The sequence below is a fragment of the Temnothorax curvispinosus genome, unplaced genomic scaffold (genome assembly GCF_003070985.1).
Source record: "Temnothorax curvispinosus isolate PA1 unplaced genomic scaffold, ASM307098v1 QBEX01004747.1, whole genome shotgun sequence".
NCBI lineage: Eukaryota > Metazoa > Arthropoda > Insecta > Hymenoptera > Formicidae > Temnothorax > Temnothorax curvispinosus.
The window spans coordinates 1,463,719-1,484,935 of record NW_020214527.1 but is presented as its reverse complement, the minus strand read 5'-3'; the positions used below and the strand labels follow the sequence as shown (position 1 = coordinate 1,484,935).

The window sequence follows — 21,217 nt, the reverse complement described above, 5'->3', positions numbered from 1 at the left end:
TATGGAAAGTTGTAAATAGATTCTCGCAACAAATCGCCGTAGCGCCAGCTTGGAGCAAGCGCCCCGCTTCGACTCGAACTCGAGTGTGAGGAAGTTTGTACGGGCGGGTAGGTTGGATCGATGGCTGGATGGCTTGGTACGAGCACCAAAGTAAAGTTTGTCTTGGCTGCCGGCCACGACCCTCCATCGAATCACCGACGGAGTGATAACGATAACTCTAGCAACTGCTCAAGCCAGTATCGATTGTCATTAGACACCGTACGAAATTCTCTCGCAAGTTGCACGGCGGGGTCCTACAGCCTTCTCAGCGATTCGCTCGGCGCTTTTAATATCGAGGTAACGTACGTACGATCGCTCGTATAAGTGAAGAGACGGCCGACAAAATCCCTTATACCGTATGATATGTTACAGGAAACAGAAGAAGGGACATTTTTTAAGTCGCTCCGGGACCATTTCGCTCCTCCGCGTCGTGCGTGACAAGGTTTCGCGTCGGTTAGGCGCACTTTTTATTTTTACATCATACTCTCGCAAAAAAAATTTATCTAGTATAAAAAAAAGTACAAGTTTTGAATTTAACATATATTTTATTCTAACATTATATTAGATTTTAAATTATATAATCTATATCCGCGTAAAGATATGTAAAGAATATTTAATATGGCAACATAGGTGTGGCATGCTTATTAATATTAATCGCCACGCGCACAGAGGTTGCCCCATACGCAACGAAAATAATCATTTACAGCTAATTCACAGTTATGCTTTGTTTTACGCACTTCTCGTAGACTATTCGAGTATCAATATGAAAGAACGGAGATTAGTCGTCCTAAACGCAATATCCTTAGGGATTAATGCTTATCCGTAAGTACCTTAGTTATTGTTCTTGAGCACAGAATTTGACTTCATTCATTCATTTGATTCCAGCGTCCAGCCGATGGCAGTATAACAAACAACACGTTGCTAATTATTATTACAATATTACAAGACTCGCTGACAATTATCGTTGAACAAACGATCGTTTCTCAACTCATTGAGTTGATATTACGATTAAAATATTCTGTAGTTTTTTTTGCGTATGCGAACAGTCAATATCTTTAAACGATTTCTCCACTTTAAATGTCGCTCATATCATTCTCGGAGAACGTGATCTTTGTTCAACGATAATCGGGTCGCTATCTTCACAGCTTTCCACGTACGGCAGTGTGATTGAAATTACAGTTTGGTAGAATCGCGAGGACGTAGGAAAAGTGACAGATCGATCGATAAACGGGTATGCGTGCGAGTAACCGCGTACGTGTGTACCTTCAATCTGTCCGGAGCTAGACGCAAGGATCGATAGCTTAATTATGTTACAGACAAGAACGCGTTTTATACCTTGTGAACGCTTAAGTACGGAAATATAAAAAATCCTTACATGTCCCTATCTAAGTAGGCGTGTAGAAACGTTAAGTCGGTCCCCGTTCGCAAGACAGGACGTCCTCGAAATCTCATTGAATATTAAACGGATGAAATCCGCGGAAATATCGAATTCGCTCAAACGATTTCGCTCGTGTTATGATCGTTAAGGAATCGATGTCGAGCATAAACCCGACATTATTGGAAATTAATTTCACGAAAAAAATCCCGTGGAAAAAAAATTCCCTCATGATTTAGGTACTGTAAAATTAATGATATTTTTATTCGAGAGATATGTTAATTCGCCGAAAACTCAGCCAGATCTACTGTTTTATTATGAATCAGACTTTCTGGAAAATGGGTCGTAAAGCGAAGTGGTGAAAGTACTTTCGATAACAACAACTATATATCGATTCTCGAGGGATGATTTGACAAATCTTCAAAGTTTATGTTTGAAGATGCATTTTTGATGTGTACACATTCTTTACTTATATTTATATAGAATTATTTTTAGAATTTTATCTTAGTATTTTTTTTTGCATGTAGTATCTTCAAGACACTATATTTTTAAGGCGTTATTTATATTGAAGAAATATCAATTTTTCAGTCGATTCCACGGCTTTCTTAGGAAACACAGCAACGGTACGTGACGCGAATAAAGACGATAGGGAAATAAAAGAAAAGTTTCAACATTTCCGCGCACGAATAGCATACCGGCCGCGAATGAAATGCACTATTGCCTCTTGGGAAATTATTTTATGCCGGTCATTTGCTCTATTCATTTTATCGACGACGTAAACGTAATTTCCTGTCGTTAATGTCGGTACGCGAACGTCTGAGTCGTAATAGATAATTACTCATGGCTTCAGCTCCAGGAATTTTATACTCTTTGTGATTTCTTCAATTAATCCGTATTACTTTAAGCTACACGACGCAAAGCGTCGCAAAACTGCACTTACAAGCAGCGACTTTAAATGGCACATCTGTACCTTGGAATGCTATATTTCTTTAATAATAATTTGTGCCCTTAATCAGCATAAAGTAAACTTTGGCAACGCTATTTGCATTTAGTCTTTCGGTACGTAACATCCTGTTTTTATGAAAGCGGTAACTTCATATTCCAGCAATATGCAGCAAACATTTATTAAAGACACTTCAAAATTAACCTGGCAACGTCTGGTGGAAGTTCAAAAAATTTCTACGATATTTGAGAGACTTTGCCTGTCTTGATGCTTCTTACTTAGAACTTATATAATATACTGTATTTATAAAAAAAAATACATAACGTGTCGTTATAAATAAATTACCTTTAAATCTTACAAACAGCCACTTTTACACAAGTAGAAAGTATCAATATTATATATCACATTATCATGATTTTATTTTAATTATGATTTGAATTATGATATAAGTTTCAAGATGAAAGGAACAATTGAACTTATAAAATTGCAGAATTTTCATTTTTATGTCAATCCATTTATTGTTCTTGTCATATACGAGCGAAAATGAGAGCTATCTTGTATCGATTTCAAGGAGGATGTCCTACTTGCGCCAACGGTTCAAGCACTTATTTTTGAATTTTTTTGAACGTGTCCCAGATAGCGCTCTGTATACGCGTTCATTTATGCTCATTAGTATTATCACTGATGGATACGTATTAATGATTCCATCATTAATCGTTGAATCTAGACACGTAAAACAGTATATTAAGATAGTGTAAAAAACGTTACAACATAAAAAACATCGTACACAATCGTTTATCACATCACGACGATATTAGTAGATAACTATATGAAGTTGCTAATTGGAATTTTCTAAATTTACATTGGAAAATTACACAACACTATATCTATGTTCCTAATAAAAAGAAACGAAGATATAAAGTTTACGGGCAATTTTAACAGGCACGTTATTTTCGTGATTTTATTAAAGTTGTTAGCGTGTCTTAACTGTAAATTCAACGTTAATAATAGATTCAACAAAAACGTCTTTTCATCGCGATCTGACGATTTAGCATATATAACGTGTCATATATACCTATCCATCTGGGTTACGATCCGTAAAAACGCTGCTGGGTAATCTCCAATTGATTGAACCCGGCCGCCGGACTGTCAATCTCCGGAAATCCGCGTCCAAGTTTCACATTTCCGTATTTTCCTCGGCCTCCTCGTCGACCTTGGGCAACATATAGACGGCAGAGATCGGCGGGACGTGATCCTCGAGTTTCAGGATCGGCTTGCAATCTCTGGTAACGTCCACCTGATTGAAAGTGTCCTTCAGAATGTTGATCTCGTTTTCGTGCGCGAATATATTGGTGGGTGGTTCCGTGCCACATATATTGTTCTCGTCGGTGCCGTTCCTGTGGCACAGATTGCCCGACGGAAATTGTCACGAGGTCAGCGCGAACGGGTCCGTTGATAGCTCGTCTACGGACGAGCTCGGCTTCACCGGCTCCTGCTTGTCCGTTTGGTGACTCAGCCGATGGACGATCTCGTCGTGGAGGATGTTGAAGCACATCGCCGTCAGGGCCATCCCGGACATTATGTAGCAGGAGCAGAACCAGACCGTCACGTTTCTCGAGTCGGCGAGGGTGTGACGAGGATAAGAACCGGGCACCATGTCGCCGAAGCCGATAGTGCTCAGGCTCATGAAGCAGAAATAGCTCGCGTCTAGATGTGGAAAAAGCGCTAGCCGTTAACTTTTAAAGAAGGTACAAGCTTTATATCTATACATATATCATGTTTACGTATATTGCGCACTGCGTATATTACGTCGCAGAATTTATGCATGCCAATCTGATATGAGAAAATACGGCCGCGTTAATTTCGAAGCGCTTTGAGGCTCACCGAGATATGTTCATATCGCGGAAACTATCGGAATTCATGTCGAGAAGTGACGCAACACTGAACACAAAGTTTATGAGGTTTTTTCCCGACATGCACGGGACTTACCTACGAATGACCAACCGTCCAATTTGTGCAGGGTGAATGCTCCGGCAATGATGTAACACAGCATTGCGCCGAGACAGATACTGATTGGCGCGAGTATGGTGACGTTCGGCCTGTCGCCCGAACCGAGACTCGACACCTCGTCTTTCGGGCTGGCCTTAATTTCCACGGTGCTGGTGAACGTCGATGCATTCGCGCGAACGTAAAAGGGCTCCTGCAGCTGTAGCTGTTGCTGCTGCTGCTGCGCCAGTTCCTCCTGCTGCCGTTTCTTTCTCATTCGCCGCTCTTTCTCCTGTGTATACGAAAAAATACCCGAAAATGGAAAATCCGTTCATATCTGCGCGTCAACACACGTGAATGACCATTCTACACGTGTGCCAATTACATTCATGTTGCATCGCAACATTTTCGAGTGAACGCCAACATCGTTTACACTCTTGTGTTTCGAGTACCGGGTTTCGAAGGCTGATCCAATTTTATTTGAATAGCGCTCTAACAATAACCAATCAATACTACGGTGGCGATTAATCCTTATCGATCGTACAGGACATGCGTATCCTGCCCGACATAGACTATGCATATGTCGAGCTGATGCGACACATACATTTCCCATCACGTACACCCGGCTTGTTCAACAATTGAGAAAGACCGTATCACTGGCAATCTGTGATTGAATTTTTTATCGGCTATAACAATGCGAAACTTTCGGCAAGGCATGCCATCGCTAACCTGCATCCGCCTCTCGTCGTAGCAACAGTAGCCGCAATTCGAGCAAAGGCAACAGCAAAGAGCACGTGTGAAGACGCCTCTGGCGCATCTCGACAGGAGACCTCCCGCGCTAGACAGGTAGACCAGGGTCAAGGGTATACCAAGACTGGCGTAGCCCATCGTAGCAATTTTGCCCCAAGTGGATTTCGGTGCGATACTTCCGCAACCTGTGAACACGGAATGGGAAAGAAATTTAAGTTTATCAAGAATCTCGAAATCAATAAAAGATAATCGGAACATGAAGTATATACTGCGATGATATTTATAGAGATATTTCTTTCAATGAGGAGAGTGGTTCTATTGTACAATACAATGGCGATATTACAGCGGAAAAAGAACGGCGATAGAACCGCGACAGTCAATTTCTCGCACAATGTTAGCTTTCCGGATACTTAAAGGATAATATCCGCGGTGGTTTGCTCACGCTAATTAACCACCGCGGTAATAAGAACTTTGTGTAATATGGGATCACGAGTATATTGATCACGAGTAAATGTGTGTACGCGCGCGGACACATTTGTGTACATATGTATTGCGCGTATGTACACATATATAAGCACCAGAGCACCTTGAGTTTGTACAGGATATGATGCGGAAAATATTCCCTTCTAGTTCCGAGATCATTTTTGTCAGTGGGTCTAAAATCCTGAATAAAAATCAAATTCATTATCGTTTATCCCAACGATTTTGCTCGGAATAATTCTGGCGCAAGTTTTCGTATTACGATTCATATCCCGCGAGGAATATATTAAGCCGAAATTGATTAAGTTTCGGAAAATCAATATCTAGGTCAACGGTAAACCCTCGCGCGAGAAGTTGAAACATAAAGCGTAAAATTCGTAGAATTTCTTCGGTATCGTAAAAGCTTAAGTTTCGGCAAACGTCGATCAATCGTAATCTCCAAAAGCGATTCTCGCGATCGAGCGGCGGAATTTACAGTGCAGCAGCAGCGTCCAATCGGGGGTTGCTATCGGGGGATGAATAAAAATATCTACGGAGAAAAACTTAACTAGAGTTTTTTTTTTCAATTTCGCAAAACAATCAAAAGCGCTGTTTGATCAAGATACGAAGCTTTAATAAATTTCGACCCGTATCGCTGCAATGCAGGAAGGGAGACGAGCTGCATTAAAAGACTATTTTTCCTGTTGTTGATTTATAACATAAAATTTATCTGGTGACAGCTAATCGTTATCTCGAGTTTGTAGGAATAAACAGCGATATTTATATACAATATATTGCCAGAGAGAAATGTCAATACTGTTGACATCTAGCATTACTTCAGTTATTTTGTCATAAAAATTTTTTATGATATTAATCATTGCAAATTTCTCAACAAATTATTCAAACGGATGATGCACTTTCTGTCATAAAAAATACAGACACTTTTGACAGTATATATCGTGGATTAGTATGTTTAGTATACCGCGTGCTATGTACGATAATAAATATCCATTTATATTTTTTAGCAAGAGATGTGTAGGAACTGCAGTTAAGAATCATAAAGACCTCGTATATTTCTCTTATAAAATATTTTTTATCATATATGAGTAACAAGTTTCACTCATTTGTATGTGTGCATATGTGCGCATGTATCGCTAAAGCTTTTGATAAAATATTAACGTTTATATGTTCTAAGTTGTTTACATCAATTAATTTTACTGCCATGACGCGAAAGTTTCGCAGGCAGCGAAAGCAGAGCAGGGCAGCGGCAACAGCAGCAGCAAGAGTAACAGCAGCTTTAAAGCTCTCTATTTTACGTACAATCCTGATTATACACGATCCCCATTTTTCCAAACAGAATAATACGTTAAGTATCGTGGGGCTATTTTATCGCCGACAAACAGCGTCATTAATCTCCGCGAGATAAATAGAGGCTCATTCTTCCGCGGAAATGCGAGAAAAACGATATCTTTCCCAAAAACGCGCGAGCTTTTAGTTCTCAGCGCGGAGCTGCCGTATATTTGCGCATCGTTCAATCCCAATCCCGACAGGTCGACCTTATATGGACGAGAGCGATGAAAGCAACATAGAAGCGCAATATGTAGTTTCGCGCGCGCGCGCGCGTTTCGTGAGTCAATCCAAAAAATTACGTGCGCGTAGAATAAAAGGGACGGCGATGGAAAGAGAGTGGAAGAGAAACCGTTGCGCGGAGCGCGAAAGTCCTGGCGGGACCTGAAAAAGCGCTCTCGGCCGAGATGCGGCGCGAATCGATTGCTCGATGCCGCTTAAGATAATGGATCGCCTATCGGAATTGCCCCCCGGTACGTATATGATAGTGGCAGTCGGCTGCATCGAGCATCGCCGATGGAATTGCAGCCGCGGAAGCTCCGCGGAGCGATCGCGAAGGCCTATTCGTCACTGTCCCGCCACCTTATCGTTTCACGACGGCGCGACCCCTTCGGTCGCCTGTTATCTGTTGTCATTTGTTAGGGGACACAGTAGATTGTCAGCTTCGGTTTTATTGGCCGACCGAGTAAAAATACACTGCGCTCAATCAAAAGAGTGGCGGTGCGCTTTGTCGCGAGTAACGGCTACATGTTGAGTATCTTATTTCAAGCGGTTACGTCTATATCTACAGAAAAGACATAAAATTACTTAGAACATATAATATAAGACTGTAAATTAGACGTTGAACTTATATGAGCGTCGTTAGTATTATTGCTGTTGTATTATTGCGTTTTCTAATTACAATAAGCTCCTACGACGGTGATTATTATATTGCAATGGACATACCATTGCAACTAATCAACTACTGCGATAATAACTTTATGTAACGTATCATATAAATAAATTGATCCGTGCGAACATACATGCGCGTGTACGCGTAAATATAAATGTTTTTGAGATAAAGCCTAGAGAATAGTGTGGAAAATAGTTCTCTTCAGCCTTGAGATCACTTTTATTAATAGAAAAGTGTTAGTACGGTCGCTTTCACATGGAATCGTGGCACGGGGAAGCAATCACTTCCAAAAGATATATTGAAAACAATCCGTGAGATAACGAAGAAACTAACGAAAATTTGATGCACTAGTGGCAATTCCGCGAAGTGCGAATATTTTGATGAGCGAATTTTTCAAACAAGATGATCAATTTTTGTGTTTTTCCAGCACATTCGTATTTATTCTGTGTATATTTCCCGCATGAGATATTTATATTGTCTCTCGCGCAATTATACACAGTGATTAATTTTTTTCAGCGATTAATCCATCGAATCGAGATAGGATGAATATATTTTTTTATGTAACGTCGTAGTCGTGTGGTTTACTGTAACAAATGTGCTCCTAATCATACCTAATTATTTAATAATTAAATTCCATTACGATGTGTCGCGTTTCAAAATTTTGGCAAAATCTATATTTTGCACAACCAAATCAAATGACAATTCGAGAATTAAATTCTGCGATAGAAATTCGATGGCGGAACAATCTCTTTGTAACATAAAAGTAATACAGCATCTGGTCGTTTAAAGATGGTATCAAGAATAATAAATCAAACAAGCGTATCTCATCTCGCTCGATGCTCAAACCAACCAAGTCGAAGGAACTGGTGGGAGAGAAATATCGAACGTACGGAACAGTAAAATTTAATTATCAGTTAGCAATAACATGCGCTTGCTGAGTTACTCATTCTCAGCCGGCGGTCGCGTACACGCACCTACATAATTCTAACCCATGGCAATTCGATTGTTGTTCCATATAAAGGCACCGCCCTCGTTAAAGCTTACCTCAGTCGTCGTGGTGTGCTGCGAGACGCAGCGATTTTTAAATCCAACAGAATATTGTGTAATGTGAAACGTTTTACACGTATAAACAACGATCGAATATTTTATACGATTCCATTTGGCTTGATTCGGCCACATAACTTTCTGCAAAATGATAGTGAAAAATGTAATAACTATTATTTTCGTCGTCATAACTGGAACAGCATTCGTGCGATGTGCAGTTGCGGCAGTAAGTTTATTATGTTGACACGAACTGTTAACATTTCGACAAATATATAGTGATGCTGGATACAATATAGTGATTATTTGCTAATTAGATACGTACATTATAATTTTGATAATCTGTATAAATGACTGTGTATAAAGCGAGGAAAATTGTTAGCTTTTTAAAATAAGTTACGTATTATATTTTGTTAGGTAAAATAATTTTTAGTGATATTTGATTTATTTTATTTTCAGGGCAAACACCGTCCAAAATTAAAAAAAGAAGTAAGTGAGAATATATAACTTTTTTTCAAAATAATATAGTTTAAAAATGGAATAAGATAACAAAGTTATATACATGAGTTTTGTTTGTTATTATTTAATTATCTATTTCTATTATATATTGTAATTTATTGTGACGATAAAAGATATTTCTGATTAAAGGGAATTGGGCACAAATCAAATAACGAAGATGTTCTACTACGTGCTCTTTCGGACTTCGGCGTCGTACGAAGATCTTTGAATCCGGTGCTGTTTGAACAGTATTCAAGTAGCAGTATTCAATACCTGAAAGATGAACAAAATATTCCGAATGGCGATAATAGGAAGAACGTAGTAATAGAGAAATTAAAATCGTCAGTGACATTCCGTGATAACATACTCCATATCTTCTCGTACTTGCTCCACGGTCTTGAAAGCGGAATGACGGAAGAACAATATACATCATTGCAGACGCTTTACGAGTTCTTCAAGAAAAAGACGGTTTATATGTATAATTTATTACCGATTTTATCTAAATTAGATACCACAGACAAGAATCAACAGACAAGTGTCATATTGTCGTCGGTGACAAAAAATCTACCATCTTATATTCAATGCACAGCTAAATACTTGACCAACGAGATCGAATTGAATAGAATCGATTTAAATACGTTACTAAAACCAACAGAATTTGAGACGTTTAATTATCTTGCCGACATCGATTTAGACACAGTCTCGAAAGGTAAAATTAAAAACGAAGAAACGATAGGATATGACAAACACTCGAATATCACTCAGAAAGCTCTTGGTCCGGTGTTCGTAAAACTTCTTAACAATCTACAAACAAAGAAGCAGCCTTTGTCGCAAGAATTATTCGGTTTGATACTGATAAACTTACCAAACCCTAGCGATGATCCCGTATTGGAAGAAAACGTCAGATTTCTGTACGATTTAACTAAAAATAACATTATCGATTATAACGATTGGGATTCGATTGGAAAGGAACCCGTTGGCAATGACGCTTATACACTTGTCTTTTCTGTCCTAACCAAAATTCTCAATTCAAACGTACCAATGATCATAAAGGACGCCGCGGGTTACGTGTACCATCACTTGAAGGTTGTAACAGTTCCATCTTACTATAATTCGAACTTCAAATATATGAATCATTTGACTGAAAAAGACATAGATGTAGGAATGCTGCTCTCAGCAATTATTCCTCAAGATTTTGATTCGGATGCGGTTCTCATGAAAAATAGTTTACTAACGTACTTCATGCACAATTATAAGAACGAGGACATGAATAAAATTCTCAAGGGATTCAACAAATTTGCCTACAGCGATCCCTTAGATCTTCTCTTGGCATTCATAACGAGACTTACGAATCGCGTTCCAAGCTTTCCAAATTCACACATGCTACAACAGCCGGCCACAACTCTGCTACCAGCGTTAATCATGAAAAGATATTCCAGAATTTTCACACCGTTTGTGTCACCTGAAGTTGATGTACTGATACTTTTGGAATCTGTGAAGACCCCTGATGCGGATCAAGTACTTCAGTCGACCGTAGATTCCATAAAGCTTGAGTTAATTGCACAGCCGGAAACATCCGTGCTTTTGAGTACCTTGATACCAACGGAGAAAAGCAAATGCCTGACACCTAAACAGTGTTTGATGAATACGTTTTCCCAGGTACACAAATTACAAAATAATATACCTTTCACATTAATAACGAAAATTCAAAATGTAGCGTATATTCTGAAGACAACTTCACCGCCTCAGCATCAATCGCAAGGCCCTATAAAACCAGTAGATGTAAATCTTTATCTAGACCGGGAAAAACCGGTAAACCTGGCAATCGAGACAGATACTACGTATACGAACAATGTGCCAAGTGGCTTCAACGGAGTTCCGTATATATGGAACATAGATAAATATGTTGGTAAAGTTCCCGGTGCCGCTGTACAAGAATTCGAGCAAGTTGGAACTCCAGAATGGAAAGTTCCTACACATATCGACTCTGCAGAAGTAAAGGTGGAATCATCAATCCACGGTGCACGTTCTGCTACGACAGGCCAAGCACAAGTCACCAAGGCAAGAGTTACCGAAGGAAAAATCACCGGAGCAAAAATCACCGGAGAAAGAGTCACAGGAGCAAGAGTCACAGGAGCAAGAGTCACAGGAGCAAGAGTCACTGGAGCAAAAGTTACCGAATCACATGCCACTGAATATATATCTGCTCGAGAAGATACATCACACCGGCCCTTAACTATGAAACCTTCGTTAACGTCAATATCTCACGTTCCTTCTCTGGTTACTTATATTCCGACGCAGAAACCACATCTCTCAAAAAAGAAGCCCCAATATACAGGATCTGCAAGAGAGAGTATTGTTGAAGAATATAATTCCGAAATAGAATATACTCCGGAACATTTAGAACATAGTTCAGAATTGACTATTTATGAAAGTATACCACCAGTGTTTGTAACTGCAAGTGAGGAGCTTGAGGCTCGCGGTTCTTCACAGAAAGAAGTGAGTACTAAAAAAATCACAACGAAAAAATCTACCAAAGCAACAAGGAAATTATATACCAAACCACAACTTTCACGGAGGGTGGAAGAGAAAGTGAGTAACGAGAATGTATCAAGTGCGATAGTATTACCTCCTACTATAGACACTGATCTGCCTCTTAAAGTGCAAATATCCAATAGTGGCGTCCCAGTTGTAACGACGGTGGAAATGGAAAGTTACACCTCGGAAGAACGTGAAATTATTTTACCAGATATCAAGGAACTTCTGAAATCGGCGGAAACAACTGGTTTCATGCAATATAGCGGTACGCCAATAGGTACTCAAGTATTACAACCATTGTCTACCATATTTGGCAAAAATTACGTTAAGAAGATCTTGAAGGATGTGGATACGACAGTTTATCCCACGAATATTGCATTATTGTCAGCAGTACTTAAGAAAGCCGCGACTTATCCGGAAGTAACGAAGAATACGGATTTGATAAACTATATTCATAAATATATCGCCAGTATAGAATATGTCAGCTCAACGATATTATTACCCATCGTAGCTTCGTCGGAGAAATTGGTATCAAATGTCGTGTATTCCACGTTTAATCCGAACGACTTGACCCACGGTAGTATTGGCGAACATCCACCCGATGAACAGTTATCCGACAGTGTCACTGTACCTATTGTCAATCCTAAGATATTGTTGCAGTCTATAAATCCATCTAATCCTTACGCTGATCTGCTGCCTACTTTAGAAAAAGAGGACACGCTTGCGATAACAATACAACCTCTCAAAATGATTTTCACGTCTTCGAAGATTCAGGAAATACTTGGGCCAGATTTTGAACCATTGGTGTATCCAAATAAAGGGGCACTTTTGATAACGCTCTTGCACAAACTACAAAAAAGTAAAATAATTCAATCAAACCCGAAGCTGAAATCCTTAATTGATATTTATGTACAGGCTATCGAGGTACCATCGATAAGCACTCAAGTGTCTGAAGATAAACTCGTGAAGATGATGTCCGAAACTACAGGTCAGTGGCAGCCTGAACTAACAAGTTTGACTGTTGCTCTTCCAACAGCCCGTAATGATGACGAATCCGTCATGATAGAAGAGCTAGAGAAATTCCTCGCGGATCCAACTCTTTTGGAAAAATTGCATATAGAAAAACCACCATTAACTATGTCTCGTGGAGACCTTTTGCACAAAATTATTCAGAGTGCATTGTCCGGTAAAATACATCTCGAGAAACGACTTCTGAAGACACTTAGATACTACAAAGACAAAGTGGAATTCACTGACATGGGTGCCTTGCCCATCATGTGGATGTGGGTGGAAACGTACGTAGTTAAGGCTGAAGTGCAACTAGGCAACATGATTCAGGAGACGGTGAACTTCGATCAATTGACGTACAAGGAGAAACTAGCGTATAACGACCTAATTACATACCTCGCTCAAAATCCCAATCTTCTTCAAGACAACGAAGACTTCGATTTCGAGAAGTATAGGACACAAGGGCAATTTATTACAGGTTTATTCAAGCACTTGCTGAAGAAGCCGGAGGTTAATATTAAGATTAAAAAGGACATTCAAGTAATACTTCCGCGCGTAACGCAAACTGGAGCAGGCGCAATCGCGATGCCAAGTTTTTCTTTTTAAAAAGAATTATATTTTAAAAGATTTAATAATTAAAATGTAATTCACTAATTAAAGTGCTCTAATTAGACAAGATTTACAAGAGATAGGAAATGAGTACAGAGATACATCTGAAAAGACAAGTATATGTTTTATAATAAAGAATTAACCCGAGATATTCTTTATTTGTAGTACTAAACAATTTGCCATATTAAATATGATCTTATTTAATATTATCTTATCTTAGAATTTTTAATATTGCATATTGTGCACATAAAATCGATTATATAATTTAAGACTTTGAAAAAAAAAAAAAAAACATGTAAGCCTGTTTAGTGCAATTTGTAAAAAAAAGAAGAAAATAGAAAAGAGAGAAATATTGACAATTTTATGTATATTTGTTAAGTTATATAAAACAGACTTATAATAATTTTGTACTAAATAATTTCAGTTAAATTCTCTTTTATTAACAAAATTGACTCCTTCATTAACAAGCAGTTCTCAGCGAAGTTTGAGATTGATAGCTTTTCGGTAAGTGACGAGTATTCGTAAATTCTACATAGCAAGTAGAACATTCAAAAATTCATGCACTTTAAAAAGGTATTCCAAATCGAACATTTATTTCCCTTTCAATCCTTGCAACTGCAGATATAAATGTATATATATGGGAAAGTAATTTCTCTCATTTACAGTTTTAATTTTTCTTGAACACAGTGTTTTATACTACTACCTAACTGTAATTATATTTTTGCGAGCATCGTTTTTATAATAGAGATTCAGTTATTTTTTATTCCCTAAAAATATCAATAACAGATTAATTAATTTATGTTGAAATGTACAAATGTAGATGAATATGCATGAATATGGCATTCCAATCAATAGCATTCTAAAAGTTTAAATCGATATTATGTCTACTGAAATTATTTGTAGCGAACACTGTAATGTAGCGCAGATACTTGCAACAAGTAAAGTTCACCGCAGCTGTATGCGGCATCACTATGTCTTCATAATGCATTCTAAGTAACCATAACAGTTCGGCAAGTAAAATGAGTTGCACAAGAGAAAGCGATGAGCAAAACTTTAAGTCCATTCGCGTTTGTTCGTTAATTGCTCCATCCGAGAACTTCGAACTGTCGTTTTGATGCACCCTGTAATAAGCGTCTCAAAGCATTGCGGTATATTAAAAAAGGCAAATCTTTCATTTATAAATAATCATAGAAGTAGACATGGTAAACAGCGCGCGCATTATAGGATATCTGATTTCCTTTTCTATTGTCCCCAAGTCTTAATTCGCAGTTTCGAAATATTGTAAACATATATTGTTATTTTTACAGTCTATATGAAATCTCTGCACACCGCATTATGCATTCAAAAATGCCATGGAATAGAGGTGCGCACAATTAAAAAAAAAAAAGAAGATAGGTACGCGAGTCGATGTAACGAGGTGGCTTCGTTGTAATAAAAATGGAACAGACACGTGACACGCGAAGCGGAACGAAACGAGAAACGGAAACGACAGTAGGGATTATTTATTTTGCACGACGACCGCAATCCGCGGGGATATTTTCCGCGAGACGCCCGACCAAACTGTCTGGAAAACGAGGAAAAATTACATCGGTGAAAAATAATAGAGTGCGATCTAGCTCCGGTCGATGGCTGTAAAGCGCGGTATGTACCTGTTCCAAGAAACGGTGACGGCGACAGAAATGACGATTGAAAATAGCGCTCCGATGGCACGAACATGACAAGTCGATACAGGCACAATTATGATAGCATTCATAAATGATGAATCAATTAACGCTCAAATAACCGTACATTCATATATCTCAATTTTTAACATTTTTGCACGTACATGTACGATCTCAAATTATTACGGGAAATACGAACGTTTATCCGTGTAACGAGTATCATTGAAACTTATTACTTTCCGTCACGTAGTACTTCGGCCATGTCAAAACTTTCGTCGGCGATGACAACTTAAATTGAATATCTCGGATATTGTTGTTCTTATCGCGCGCAAAAAGCATAATAATTCCAAGCTTGCAATTGAAGCGGCGCTCTCGCCCTCGTCTACATCAACGTCGCGAATCCAAACATCCTGGCTGTCGTAAACATCCTAAAACGGAGATATTTCGTGGGGGGGGGGGGCAATTCTGTTCGCGCCAACTTATCGCGCAACACCGTTTCACCTGTTTAATTTAGCGCCCGAAATAATTTACATACGGCAGGACGAGAGAGATGGGGGTATACGCTCCGCGCAATAACATTTCGAAGATGAGCCGTGTGCTGCGCTGGGCGGATGCATCGTACGTGCAGACATGTATCCCGGGGAGGGTTGCACACCCACCCACTGACGGCACGTCTCCGTTCTCGGCGACGTTCCTGCTGGAGGGTTCGCAGAATCCGACATAACCCCCGAGGTCGTAACGGTAAGTCTCTCGGCGTGAGGACCCGAAATTAATAACGCGACCCGGCGCAAATACGGCGCACATAATTAAAGCGATATTACGATCTAGAACAGCCGCAGTATCGTCTACCCGGAGCTGCCTGCGTCGAAGATGTTATTTAGCCGCGCTCTCCGAATTTGGGTGCCAAAAGCACAGGTATTACGTTCTGATTCGCAACTTGCCCGCGGCTCATCAGGAACATGATTAGGCGGCGCGTACAAGACAACAGATTACGTCGCTTGGACGTAAACAATAAACCAGTGGACATTTTCTGCAAAAAATTAAGTCGAAAGATTAACAAATAATTATTTAAGTGATGTTAATATCGTGTAAATAATGGAATTTATTTTAAATAGATAATCGAGAGTTTTACAGATATCACAGCAATAAATAAGCAGCTTCAATGCTTACATGAATGAAATAAATCAAAATATTATTAAAATATATAATTAAAAAAAAAATTATTAAGATATCAATAAAATAATTCACAAACTCGTTAAGGAAAATGAGGCATAATGATTTTAATCGAATGTCCCTGGTGACAAAATGAAGTCATTTTCATAAGGGGAAACTACAGGAAGTAGTCCTCAGACATGTAGGACGTGCGTGACAGTAATCGCGAAGACGACAGACTTGGTAAGAGCCCGCTAGAGTAAAGTAGGTCAGGATACGAAAGGTACGTTTAGGGTAAATGAAATAAAACAAGAATAAAAAAGTAACTAAACGAAAGAAAGAAGAAAAACGACAAAAGATGGAAGCATTAGGTTAGAGAGAAAGAGAAAGGGAGCAATGGCTCTCAAGTTTTATCTTTCGGAGTCCTTTTTTTTACTACTAGCAGGAAGATTTCCAAGTTTTACGGAACGCAGATGAAGGTTTATATATCTTTTTTTATGTGAATCGTATTAAAGTCAACGAAATACATATTTAAGTTGATATTACGGAAGAATTCTAAATGTTAGGTAATCTTCTCTTTTATATTAATATTTTATTTTTAATAAAACGCAAGAACGCATCGTGAAAGGTGTCTATAAATAATTTAAGATAATCGATCGTACCGTATTATCTTCTTCGCGGATTACATGTATTTCTTATTCAGAGACGCTGCCGCTCCCATTGAGAGTCGCTGCGTTAAGAGACAGGGTGCAACCCTGATGTATGGGATACTCCTCCGCGGGTGTTTCTACACGGCGGCACCGTCAGGGAAATGTTACCCCATAAAATATATCTCGAGCGTTGGCTTATGCCGCGCGAAACCCAGCAAGATGTTTCTATTTCATAGAAACGCTCGTCTTCCGGCTTAGCAGGGTATGTGAAGGGTAGCATGACGAAAGGCCAGGACGTTGATAGGGCTAGACTGTAAATCACACGGGAGCTATTCGATGTCTAGCTACGTCCCGCAATTCCGTCCAACGAGTTTGCTAGCACCGCTCAACGTTATCGCACAGATTTTGTCGAAGGTAAAACAGGCCGCAATATGAAATTTAAGCGAGTAGCTCTTTACTATGCGCAACGTATACCTCTACTTCTTTTTCTTCCTTTTTTATAATATGTTTGAGGTAGCCTTAAAAACGACAGATATATGTGATACGTTTTATTTTTGAAATATTTTGGAATTATTGCATAAAGAAGATATTTAAGTAAAACATAGTATAAAAGAGAGATAAATACATAAAACACGTGTAAATATAAAAATATGAAATACTTTTAAACGAATCTAATTCCGTTTGACGATGTGTATGATAATGCTACATCAATAGCTTCGAGAAATCACTGCAAGGAAGAAGCAAGTTATATCCATGTCATAGAAGCATAAGCCGACTGGTTGCACAGGGACAACGAGGTAAGGGAATAAGGGCGCGATAGAGACGGATCATAAATCACGCACCAACCATTCAATATGGCGTGCATATATAGTACGCTACCTCCGGGAGTTATCGTTATCATAGTGATTCTCATAGCGGGAGAGAACAGTGCCTTAAGAATAGATGCACGGAAATAAATTATCAACTTTTACAGAAATATTTGTCATGCCAAGAAAATGGCAACACGTATAATTTCATTAATTTATTCTTTTCATTTTCACGTGCAAAGATACGCGACTGTGTAATTAGTTGTGAGTAAATATGACGCGAATAATAAATGCCGTTCGATACGAGAGCAGTAAACATCGATATATTGAATTCGGTCGTGTGTCTCTTTAAAATCCTGAATATCATTGTTATCTGTCCCTTCCCTTTTTCATAAGAAGCTTATTTCTCCGCTGGCCCATCATCCCTTCACGATAACATTTCCCCGTATCCTTAACGCCTCGCAGTATGAAGCGACGTGGAACGTCGGCGAGGATCCCCGTAAAGTGCACGAAAATTCCACGGAATCCTGGAAAAATTTATGGTCCGGATGTTTACCAACATGGAATTCTCTCAGGCACTCCCGGACAATATGGGATAGTATAGAACCACCTCCTTTCGCCCTCGCTACTCAGGGGGCGGCTATTAGTAGTAATTACTGAAGCAATAAGTCTCTGCCTAATACTTCTCTCCTTCAGCCTTTCATCTTTGCTCCTAGAGGAGATATTCTCCGCTTTTGTCGCCTTCCCGGAGTATGAACTATCCTTCTTTATCTCCGCATAAACTTCCCCTCATCCTCATTTTAAATTGTTTAACATCAAATGTGAATAAAATAAAGATATTTTTTACATATTTTATATAACAATTCTCGAAGAATTGCGCAAATCTAATATAAATTCTTAATTCTTAAAGCACAACGTGGTTGAATGAGAAAAAGTTTCAATGTAAAATATATCAATTTTTTGCTTATAAACCACTGCGTGCGTATAAAGCAGTGATATATCTAATGCAAAAAATTTGTAAAATTTATCATATATTAAATCTTATTGTTAGATATATAAAGCATATTTAAAGTAACGAAAACATTCTTCAATCTTAAAAAAATCTATTATAGATAGATATAAGTATAAAGATAAATGCAAGTGAAAAGTTGAACACGTGGTAATCATTTTAATGACACATATTTAACATATGTCGACAGGTTAACTAGAATAAGTGACGAAAAATCATCTTTTGTGAAAAAGACATTAGAACTAGGAGAGTTAATTGCTTTGTGGAGGAAAATCTCCCTACATGCTGCTGCACAATGTACTTCATTAACGTTTATAACTGGTAAAGAACATTGCACTCTAGTCGGGCGCGTGCTACGCGCAAAACTGCTTAAAAAGTCGTCAGAAGGAGAACGGGATGTTATGGGTTTTCCCGCGCAAAACTATAGTTTTTAATTACGTTCTTTCTAACGAAATTTTATTTTTTTCTCGCATTTTTTTCATAACACAGCAAAGACGAAACTTGAGTTTCATGCTATGCTCCGTCGTTCTTTTGGAACAGAAATAATGCGCGGCCCTCCTCTGGCTCTTGTTTCAGCTATACTATATTCGCTACCTTGAAAACCAGCATGGATGAGAGATTTACATATTTGATCTCTCTGCGGTCCGCTTTATTAATGTTTCATATTTTCATTTGTGACCTTACGTAAAATTTATGACGTCGGTGGTATATGCGAACAATGGATTACTAATGTCACCACGTGTGAACATTTTTGCCGTCTCATACATAAATGACGGGACGCTGGTAACGATTTATTTTGCAAAACATAATTTAACGATTTGTTGTTTGAAAAAAAGACATAACTATGAAATTCCATTACGTTATAAATAGCATTCTTGTATCGCGCAATGTCGTTTATCAGAAAATAATGTATATATTTAGCTAATCTTTATCATTTAAAAACTCAAACTTGACAGAAATTTAATAGCCCCGTCTTTCATTAGAAATAGTAATTAAAACCGTTACAATAATATTCTTCTCATCGAGTCCCATCAGCGCCTTCATCATTATCTCTTTTCGACACCTAAAGCTTACGTCAACCCTTTTCTTCTTTATCTTCCTTTAGTACCCTTTCACTTCGCGCTTCTTTCCTATAATTCATTAGTCTTCATCAAGAATTATCCGCAGCTGAGCTAGGTGTCGATATTATTAACCTTTTATATTTGAAAATACGCTGGGTAAAAACTGCTTCTGTATAAAGTACGTAATCAACAAATCATGAAAATTGTGTATGTGCTGTGTGGCATTAACAATTATTAATGCAACACAAAATTTTCAGACTTAGAACTTTTTTTAGAAATATGTTCAGTCGTTGTAGGTGTAAAATATATTTAAAACAAGCTAAGTAATAAATATTGCAATTTTTTCCTTCTAATACTATGTGTGTGTGTGTGTGTTTCTGTGTAACGAAATGTATAATTGGCAATTATAGCCGAGCGTATCGCTAATTAGTAGCGAGCGCTATACGTTTGATACTGCTTTAGCGCAGTAAAATCAATACTTCTCTCTACAGAGCTAGCTGATGGAAAACACGCGACAGAACCAGTATATTATATATTTGTATTTCTCGACATATCAAAAATCTAGAACCCTTCCACGAAATAAAAATGTTATTATATATACCCGAGAGAATTTTGAAGCATCTGTGGATAATTCAAGATTGTGCAGTACAGTTTACGACACGTACGTACGTACGCGCACATACACATGCGTAGATGAGAGTAGTATCCACTACATTAGTCGTCGAACAAGGACGCAATATACACGATCGATAAGCGCTTGTTATAGTAGTTCGCGTACATCTCTCTCCCGCGTCTTGAGCTTTATCTTGGATATAACGATTTTCTTCAGCAGATCACGTTAGGTCAGGTCGATAAAGGCTCAATATTTGCTTTGTGTTCAGCGCTGTATATGCGCGAGCTCCTCGTTATCGGGACTGTGTACACAATCGGTTAGAAACTCCTCGGACGTAGTAAGAGCCCGGCGAGACCATAGGGAGGATGGGGGATGAGAGAGCGGCGCGGCGCGCGGCGTGAGGAGTCGATAACATTACCGTACGCACACACGAGGAAAGTAACATTCTCGTTCGATTATCTTCTGGGAGAACTGATGTCGGTCGACGACGGATCGTTCTAAGGAATGGCAAGGATCAACCGTCACTCGAGAATACGGCGCTTGCGAAGGTAACGTCGGTGCATTGGCACCTCTCATGACCTTCCGCGCCGCTAGCCGGTTTGTGAAGAGAGAATACAAACATTCTTTAAACGCGAATAGACCAAGAAAATATTCGTTTTATTTGTTTCAGTCATTGGGCATGACTTTTTATTAGATGCAGCATTTTGAATTCAAATGTGACTGATTTTTTCAAATACTTTATTGGACACAATTATATCCTATCTTTAGATAAACACTGTT

At 38.7% G+C, this 21,217-nt stretch overlaps 1 protein-coding gene across 8 annotated transcripts in view; it reads right to left on the bottom strand.

Moving 5' to 3' along the window:
* Positions 1–2,869: 2,869 nt before the first annotated feature.
* The window catches only part of LOC112453891 (TWiK family of potassium channels protein 18-like), a 241,727-nt gene continuing 223,379 nt past the window's right edge, over positions 2,870–21,217 (bottom strand). For 7 of the 8 annotated variants that reach the window (XM_025014906.1, XM_025014902.1, XM_025014905.1 and 4 more), the window contains 3 exons: positions 5,073–5,278; positions 4,347–4,635; positions 3,665–4,064 (listed from right to left, as the gene is read on the bottom strand). In XM_025014906.1, the coding sequence (XP_024870674.1) occupies positions 3,784–4,064; positions 4,347–4,635; positions 5,073–5,278 (776 nt within the window). In that variant the 3' untranslated portion in view covers positions 3,665–3,783. Of the gene's footprint in view, positions 4,065–4,346; positions 4,636–5,072; positions 5,279–21,217 lie in introns of all 8 variants that reach the window. The other variant, XM_025014909.1, reaches the window with a different exon arrangement.